This window comes from Myotis davidii, unplaced genomic scaffold (assembly GCF_000327345.1).
Source record: "Myotis davidii unplaced genomic scaffold, ASM32734v1 scaffold107, whole genome shotgun sequence".
Lineage (NCBI taxonomy): Eukaryota > Metazoa > Chordata > Mammalia > Chiroptera > Vespertilionidae > Myotis > Myotis davidii.
Window position 1 is genome coordinate 3,605,121 of NW_006383012.1, and position 9,959 is coordinate 3,615,079.

The window sequence follows — 9,959 nt, forward strand, 5'->3', positions numbered from 1 at the left end:
CAAAAACCCAAACCAAAATAGCTTAAATTAAAAATCTATCTATCTATCTATCTATCTATCTATCGATCTATCTATCTATCTATCTATCATCTATCTATCTACCTATCTATCTATCTATCTATCTATCTCCTATCTATCCAGCCATCTATCACACATCCATTCATCCATCCATTCATGAAGTCATCTGTCCGGCCAGCCATCCACCTAATTTTTCTCTTTTCACTGGTTGATATTTTACCCATCTCCTCTAATCTATTTCATTATTTTCTTTCCAATTCTTTGATAATGACTCATCCTCATTATATGCATACTAGAGGCACGGTGCATGGCACTGGTGGGGTCCCTCGGCCTGGCCTGCGGGGATCAGGCCAAAACCGGCTCTCTGACATCCCCTGAGCGGTCTTGGATTGCAAGAGGGTGCTGGCCAGGCTGAGGGACCCCACCGGTGCACGGATCTGTGCACTGGGCCTCTAATGAGATAATAAGCTCAAGTTTGAAGTGTTTTCTTTGGTTGTCTATTAAATATTAAGGCTATCATATTCCTAAAGCAATGAACCCCTCAGGACTCTGGAAAGCCTATTTAGGAATTTAATTCAAATTCACTGGGTAACAGCTATGTGAGTTTGAATGTTCCAGCTGTGCTGGGGGAGACACAAAGCTGTACCCCCACCCCAGAAGAAAAAAGGAAGATTACCCTTTGAGGCATATGATTCAGAGGCATCCAAAACTCACTGTCAAGTAATATCTAATTTTACTTTTGAGGGCTTAATTATTCACATTAGTGTGACTCTATTAGAACCATATATAAAACTCTCTAGGAAGGATACAAGAGGGACATAAATATTGAAGTTCAAAAAGGCAAAGCCCAAGACTAAAACAGCATAAACAATAAGCAGTGAGATAAAGGGGAAGATTCTATCCAGTTTAATAAACCTCCCACATGACGTAGGGGAAAATGCATGAGGTTAAACCTCCTTAAATCACTTCTGACATTCTAGTTACTAGTCAACCTACCTACATAGAATAAAACATACTTGAAGGTTTTTACCTAGAAAACAGAGTATGTAATAATCCAAGGGAGTTTCAAATAACTGTTTTTTCTCCCACCATTGCTACTGATATTAGACTCCACACAGCCCCACAATTCATTAATATGAAAAGACCAACCCCACAGAACACTGATGTGCCCTGAGTCCATTCTTTGAATAGCATTTATTTCAATCTGGCCAGGAACATTTTCACAAGTAGTTGATATGATTATTACATCTCCATTATCAACTGTTCATTCACTCATCATTCATTCATTCATTCATTCAATAAATATCTGAATACCTATTATGAGCCACACTGTTCAGGCCTTAACAACCACACCACAGAGCCTGCATTGCTGAGCATCTTTCAATCCACCCGTGTCTCCAGCTACCCAAATCCAGGGAGATGTGGAACATGGGCCACACCAACCATGTGGAGCAGAGACCAACCTTCTTCCACATCCCATACTCTAATGCCTGATCTCCACAGGATTCATTTCCCCACGCCACCTGAGCTCCAGCCAGTCTCTTCCATTTGCAAGCAAGCTCCTCCGCGAGCACAGACAGTATCTTGGTCTCCTCACCGGGTAACAGCTACGTGAGTTTGAATGTCCAGCTATGCTAACAACGACTTTCTAGTACAGAAGTTTCTGCCTACGTACATAATAACTGTTCGACAGACATATCAGGCTTGCTTCTCTTTTGGCTACAAAATAGAAAATGCCATGTCTTAAACATCCATATTATAGAATACTTAACAAAATTTTGGAAGTTATGTGCACAACTGACTCCAACTTGCTTTCATGTGTTAGAAACCCATTCACTTGTTAATCCATAAAACAAGCCAGCCACTCTCACAGGGTGTTGCCCACCAAAACCACCTGCTCTGTCTTCTTTGGTTTCCGTGTGGAGCTTAACATTTAACTTGGAAATGCAAACATCTCTGGAGACAGAGTCCCAGAGGCACTGAAGGTGAATAAAGGAAATTACTTCGTGGCCCCCATTCCTGCCGCCCACCCACGCCTCTCCCCTTTACCAAGGTGCCCCTGCCCTTACCGACTGCTGTTCAGTACGTTTTCTGCCACATTGGTGGCAAACATGCCTTTATGGACATCTCGCTCTTGAACAAAAAGCACGTAAGAAAGACGCCTTGCCAGCCATCCTCGGTGCCTGCAACGGGAAAAACCCTTTAGCAGAGAAGCACTCTAGGAACACTTAAAACAAGCTGCTTAAAGTACACAGTGGTCTCTCTCCTGTAAAAACAAGGTCTTGTTTCATCCACTCCCAGGATTGGGCTTCTCCTGTAGCACATTCTCCCTAGAAGTTCAGACAATTTTATTCCCGATTTCTTTCATGTGCTCTCAGCTAAAATTTAAACTGGGAATTTGTGTATTAATGCCCAGATCGTGTTACTATGCCAAATAATAAACCAAATATATAAGCAAAAGAAACTGAAATATATTACTTTACTAATCCCATAGAAAGAAGCAAATATTTAAGCTCTATATTGCTATACAGCTGATAGCTATAGCTATGGGCTATAAAAGATAATTTGGAAGTTTTCATACCACCCAGGGCTAATTTTTTGTTATTGTTGTTATAGTAATTCTTCTAAAGTTATATTCTAGGCTCATGAAGCCAGAATTTCTTAGTCTTTAAAAACACAAACACACATACACACACACACACACACACACACACACACACCCCACACACACACATTCAACATACCTAAGGGATAGGACATATTCCTCGCAATGATTATGTGTAATCTGGATGAGGGGTTGGGCACAGGTATCTCAGAATAAGAATGCTACAAGCTCTCATTATGCAATGATTTGATACCATTCCTACTGAGTATATAAGGCCTCATTATTATTTCCCCCATAATGATGTTGATGTAAATGGAAGATTTCAATTATAAATCCATCCATTCTGAAAAGAACCCAAAGGCCCTCGAGGGAGGAAAAGTCATGTGAGGGAGAACTGTTTTTGAGGTACAAGCTCCTCCAACTCCCTTTCTTTCTTCCTCCCTTCCTTTGTCTCAATTCTCTGGAAACTTGGCCCAGTGTGTTAAATGTTTAATTCTAAACTCTTTCTTCAATGAAAACTTTCAGAATTATTACTGGAATGTATAAAGTCTAACCTCTCTATGAAATCCCTTTTTAATAGACTAAAAGCTTTGTGTGTGTGTGTGTGTGTGTGTGCGTGTGCGTGTGTAAAACTGCTCAGACTTTGCTTCATGTAACACACAGAAGATTTAAATAGCCAACTCAACTGCACAGGCAGCTTATCACCCTGAAGAGTTTCATTCTGCCTTGTCAATATAACTTCCTCCTAACTGCCTCCAACTGAGGGCAACAGATGGACCCCTTGGCTTTCTAGATTAAATGTGTACTTACATAAAGAAGAGACCCTATGAGATCTCTTTTCTTAGGATCTTAAACCAATGAACCAGGATCTCTCCTCTCACCTTTAAACAGAAGGGGGGAGGGGGGGCAAGAGGAATGGGGAGCGTGGGAATGAGAAAAAACATGTCCCCTGACTTCAGCTCTCTTTTTTTTAAAAAAGTCTTGAATATACATGTCATGATCATTTATGATCTCATCATCAAAATATGAGCAGAAAGACTTAAAATTTGAGTATTTGACTTCCTGGCTCAGTTTTTCATAAAAATTCAAGTACTTCTTATCACCAGAGCTTACTGCTTCCTTACGACAGGCATTTACTCTTAGAATTATAAGAGCTGGTAGCATTTTTGGCTGCCGTTCCTCTCATGCCTCAAAGACATTCACACAACCTTTCCACCCTCCTTCCTTATCCCCTAGCCTAGATTCACATAAAACAAAGCCTCTTTTCTCTCACTCTGCTGCCTAACAGCCTATCCCCACTTGCCTGGAATTTGGAAGTAAGAATTCTAAGTAAAGTCTCAAGCTAATAAATCAAAGAACGTTTGCACATTGGAGGAAAATATATCCTAAAACTCTAGATTGGCTACATTTTTTTTAAAGTATAAAATAGTTATTCCTTTTTTAAGTATAAAATAGTCATAATAGATCATAAGACATTAAAACTTATAAACCTCTCCTCAGACAAATCTTTATCACAATTGGAACACTTCAGATGCAAAATCAATAAATGAGTAAGTCAGAGAAAGCTGTAAGTGATAGCTACATGCTCAAGAAAATATTTATTCTGTAAGGACAGCAGTGGTAATAATTATAGGTCTGTCAGGTGACTATATTGTTTCCAAATTTTAGATAAAACCTACATCAGAAGCTCATATTCTATTAGCTCTCAAAAACATAGTGAGATCCATCTTATAGTGCATTATTTATTATAGAGGTTTGTTTGTTTTTTGAGATGTATGAGAAGTAAAAGAAATTTATTTTTACCTCGTGTGAGTTTCATTGATATAAATGACATTCCGCAAACCCAAAGATGGGATACTGGGGTTGAAAAACTTATCCTATGTAAAACAAAATAAACAGAAACATAAATATACAACTGAATTGCTGGTGAAGAGCTCACATTACTAGCACTTGATAACTTTCAAAATTCAAGCATAAAGTTAGCCATTGCTTCAAAATCAAAATATTGAAGAAAAACTGTTTTACTGAAAAGTACCTTTTAGTCTTTAAAGAAGGTCACAAATTCAAAATTAATCCTTAACACCTTGCAAAGGAAACAGCACCTCTCCCTTTCTTGCCTCCCACCCCTCCAACCCAAAACAGTTGAAGCTACAGATAGCTTAAGTCATTGACAGAAATACTGAAGATTTCAGTGTTCCCAAAACTAGGGAACTAAAAAAAAAAAAAGCAAAATAGGAAAATTAGAATTTTCCCCCCCACTGGAGCATCAATATATCATACGTTCCAAACTCAACAGGAGATTCACTACTAATTGTATTTGAAAACTGCCAAGTGAGCAGATACTTTCATATGTAAATGTGGACTTAATCTTTGACGTTCAAGGGAAGTGATTCTAGGAGATGCTTTATATCTTGGTACTGACACTTTATGTATTAGGCTATAATCAATACTATTGGCTACATGCTCTGTCACTGAAATAAAACTGTGATTGTTCTGCAAGTAAAATTACTAACAACAAAAAAGTAACATGTAGTTATTATTAGACTACTAAATCTCTTAATAATCCTGACACATAAGAATTCTTATCCCCATTTTATAGACAGGAAAATTGAGGCTGGCAGAAGTTTAGAATTCAATCCTAGATCTTGCTCCAAAGAGTACAGTCTCTCTATTCCCTTAAAGTGCTTATTCCACTTAATGAGATAATGTGTGGTTAAAGGTCATTCTCTTTACATCATTGAGATAGTCCAGAAATAACTGCTGAAAAGAAAGTCTATAACTTTTTCATTTGGGACAAAAGGTACACTTTGCACAAATAAATGCTGAGAAAGCATAATGTACCCTCAATAAAACATGTAAAAGTACTAAGTGAAATCGCTTTAGAGAAAAGGAAAATAGGACTTGAGAGAAAGAATAACAAATACAAAAAATTACTATAAAAAATATTGTCAACCAAAAACTATTTTAAGTAAACATGTAATGGAAGAATTTTAATATCAAGTTCAGCTCCTATATTTAGGCACTCTAGTACCTAAAGTTCAGGTACTATGATTAAGAAAAATCAATTATCTCTTATACACTCACTTTTCTCCACCCCAAACCATCACCACCATCAAATAATTTCTTATACTCTCCTGACTTAATAACACATTAGAGTAAAGATATTGTTTTGGTCTTTTAAGCATTCAAAATTAGAGTTAGATGAGATGCTAAATTTTAAAAACTGAAAAGGCACATGATATTCTATTTAAATCTTTATGGCTTATTAATTTGAATGGCATTATTCCTGATCTAGAAATTTCCATGATCCTTCAATGCTACCAAATTCTTGCAGCAAGACACCTGTGATTTGAAAGGAACAGTATTTATATCAAGACATTCTTGAGTAGACCTAAATATCCTAAATATTTTATATATAATAAAAGCCTAATATGCAAATTGTCCCCTCAACTGGGAGTTTGACCAGGAGTTTGACCAGGGGGCAGGGCCAGTCGGCCAACCGCCCACAGCCTCTCCCCGCCAGCGGGCCCCACCCTGGCTAGTGGCAGCAGCAGGCAACCAGGGGGAAGGGAGGCCCCGGGCAGCAGCCAGCAGCCACTAGGGACCCTACTCATGCACGAATTTCGTGCACTGGGCCTCTAGTTTAATATAAACTGCTTGGGTCCCACATGAGTGTCTCCTAGGTCAGTAAATCCCTTTATCCTAGACTCAGAATTCTACTTCCTGACAAGACATTCCTGAGTAGAAAATTCACACAGGTTTTAAGCAACCTCTATAAATGACAGGCCCTTAAATGGCATAATTTCTATGTCCTGATAACTGACCCATCTCAGACAGAGCTTAACATCCAGGTATGCCTTTTAATAGGTAACCCTACTACTTTAGGACATGGCCACATTAGATTCTACCATCCTGTGCTAACTAATCCCTCTGGCACAATGACATCAGAAGCATACCTCTCATTTGATCAACTCTTCTCACATAAATGCTGAGAAATGACAGCCACACTGTAATGTAGAAGATTTTGCATGGCTTTTGTTGTTGTTGTTTTTTCACCAAAATACAAACAACAAGCCCGTACACACTCTTTTTTAAGTCTTTACTTAAGCTTTTAATGACCATTCTTCACTATCACAGAGTCAACAGACACCCTTCCCCCATCAGCCCGAAATAGAAATGTAGCAAGAGTACAGCAAGGTCACAGGGCTGAAGAAGTTAAATGAAGGTTCCCATAAACTCTTTGGAGTTAACTTACAGTAACATCTATTCTTCCCCTAAAGCCATACCAAAATTACTAAAGAACCCAAATCTCTCCTAGCATCAACTACTGGACCAACATTTAATGAATATATGAATGGGAAGAAAAATTGAGTCAACACCAATGAATGAAGTCTATCTGGTATTTGCCCAATACCAAATTCACACAAAGCTGGAGATCTATGCCACATATTTCAAGGGTTTATTAAAGGTCAACAAGCAATAGCATTCTTACCCAGCTCTGGGGCGTACAGGAGTAACAACATCTTCCGACAAATGGCCTTTTCCGGCTCATTAGGCTTTCTTTCCATTTTAAGGTTGCAGATCTGAAGACAGTAGATCTGAAACCATAGTCACCCTAATAAATATTAAGGAAAAAAATGGTCACTAAATGGCAAGAAAATTATATTTGTCCACGTGATCTCTAAAACTAAGATATTTCAGATGGAAGAGAAACTGATAACATACTTTTCTTTGGGCAGTGGCATAATTATGTGTTTCTCACAGTATTTTCATTCAAGGTACTCCCTCCATGATCAACACTTGGAACATGAGCAAAAGCTGAGCACCTAAGAATAGTAATAGCTGGCAAAAACTACGATTCACTCAAAGCAGAATTCAAGGTTTTAAAAGAAAGCTGGGAAAAAGTCAAACAGCTTCTGAAGGTATCAGAATGAATAAAATCAGACTCCTGGATCCCATCAGTCAATCTTACTCTCTCTTGAAGTACACACTCCCACAAAAGAACTACCAAGGCCTTACATAGTAAGCAGGTTGTTACAATACAGCTTAAAATATTTTGCTTTAAATAAACGACAAGTACACTTACAGAACACTCCTTTATCCTAACAAGAAATATTTTAAACATGCCACATTAGTTGAAATAGGGAAAACAATACAAGATAATGTACGACCTTTGGATTGGGTTCATACTAAACTTTATTTCCTATTTTTAATTTTTTTAAATAAACTTTATTTCCATCACAAAATTTATACTTGTTAGGTATAATTATGGAAAATCGATAACGAAACATTTGTGAGACCAGCTTTATAATTACAACACCCAAAATAACAAGAGTAGGTTTTTTCCCCTATACAGAAGAATTTTGCTTTTTAACATAATGTCTGTAGTTAAATTTTTTACCCAATTTTTTCTTCCCTGTTATTGATATTAACTTGGCTCCAGCATTTCCACCTTCACACACAACAATGAAACGAGCATTTTAGGTTGACAGCTTTTAAGGCACATCTTAAACTTACCCATTCCTCACTTGCATGCTTACAAGGACCAACACTGTATTCCGATGAACTTGGCAGGTAAGAAACATCTATCGTGTCGAGGGTCAGTGTAGATTCCTCCATGTCACAAAGTGTTACTCCTAAGTCATGTGCTACAGAAAACATATATATACCATTTCAATTAATGAAAAATCCAGACAGTAAATACCAGAACTCAGAAGTCTTACTTCTACATCAAGCATGTCAAACTCGTGGCACATGCCTCGTTTTCTGTTCCATGTTAGCCTCTGAGTTTGGCATGCTTGTTCTACATGATTTTGCTCCATCAGAGGATGTCAAATGAACTACAGGCAAACTTCCACCAGGTTCAGTCAAAGTGTAAAAGCGGACATTGATGTGTTTGATATGAACTCAGTTAGGCAGCCTTGATTTAAAAACAATCCATCTTTGTAGCTTTAGACTTCCTAAACAAAACAGCTATGAATTTGTGAGAGTAAAAATAGCTTATTTCAAAGATTTTGTTTGTGTTAATAATTGAATAGTTCCTGGGGGACGGGGGCATATTTAATGAATTAAATATAAATTACATGTACACATATAAGGAGATCATTTTTTAAATGACATGCTGGGAATTTTAGGTCATACATACTATGCAGTAATGCAAAGGGGGTAAAGGCAATGTAGTCGCCTAAAGTTTCCAACTTAAACTGAATTAAGCTCTTAATATTCTTGTGACACCTTAAATGAAATACTTGCTTTACAAAGCTCTAAAACCAAACCACCCTATTTGAAAAACCTGATTTACACGTTTTCATCCTTTTCAACAAGACTTTTCTTTTTCCAACCCTATGGGGAAAATGTTCACGAGCACTGAATGACTAAACAAAACTGACACAGACAGTAATCTAAAATATAAAAACTTTCTAACGTAACTTTGAAATTATTTTCAGATAACTTCTGGCTATTTGTTACCTGGCCTTAAATTACTCCTTCAAAACCTTGAACGCTCGATTGCAGGTTAACAGGACTCCCTGGAGGCCATGCTCTGACTTCTGGATGATCCCCACATGGGTTTGCGGCGGTACCTGGTATCCTCTGCATAACTACTACGTGCGTCCTTAACAACTGAACACCATCTAACACGATGGGTGAGAGGAGACTAGCAAAGCAATGCACATGGCATGAAAGGTGTCCGGGCTTAGAAAACTTAGCTCTCAGTTTCAGGTGCAGGATGGGGGAGCCCTCGACAGGGGGAGCCCTTTGCTGCCTGAGAAAATGAAGAGGGCGAGGAGAGGAGGGAGAATCTGTGCCAATAGGAAGTCTACCCTTCGCTCCTCCCAGCCCTCAGCGTTTATCCAAGGTCGAAAAGTTAAAAAAAAAAAAAAAATCCGGAGGTGCCAGACGACGGGGACTGTGGGGAGCCAACTATGGGTTCCGAAAGGGGCAGCACGCAGCTCCGAAGTGAAACATACCCGCGTTCAAACCCCCGCCGGGGGACGCTGGACAAGTTGGTGAACTCCTGTGCCCTGGTGCCCTGCCTGGAAAATGTGCACTGTGATCGCTCTTACCTCCGGGCCGGCCGGGAGGACTGGGAAAGGCACACCGAACGCCTTGCACAGCGTCTGGCACAGCGAGCGCCCAGTCCACTGTCAGTCAGTGGTCACCTGGGGTCGGACTGCCCCCCAGCACCTGCCCCTCTGAGCGCCCGGGCTGCCCCGACGCCAAAGCCATGGCCCCACGTCGCATGCAGGGGGCGTAGGGTACTGAGTCCGCAGAGGAAGCCTGGCCGCCACCTGGTCTCCGGAAGAGCACGACCCCGACCCCGACCCCCACCCCGACA

At 39.5% G+C, this 9,959-nt stretch overlaps 1 protein-coding gene across 1 annotated transcript in view; it reads right to left on the minus strand.

Annotated features, from left to right (window-relative positions):
* Positions 1-9,959, minus strand: part of GPAM (glycerol-3-phosphate acyltransferase, mitochondrial) — an 80,281-nt gene that overhangs the window by 42,106 nt on the left and 28,216 nt on the right. Inside the window, exons 2-6 of the mRNA XM_015557959.1 lie at positions 8,141-8,271; positions 7,116-7,238; positions 4,427-4,500; positions 2,087-2,201; positions 1,035-1,048 (exon numbers count right to left, since the gene is read on the minus strand). Of these exons, the coding sequence (XP_015413445.1) occupies positions 1,035-1,048; positions 2,087-2,201; positions 4,427-4,500; positions 7,116-7,238; positions 8,141-8,242 (428 nt within the window). The 5' untranslated portion in view covers positions 8,243-8,271. The remainder of the gene's footprint in view (positions 1-1,034; positions 1,049-2,086; positions 2,202-4,426; positions 4,501-7,115; positions 7,239-8,140; positions 8,272-9,959) is intronic.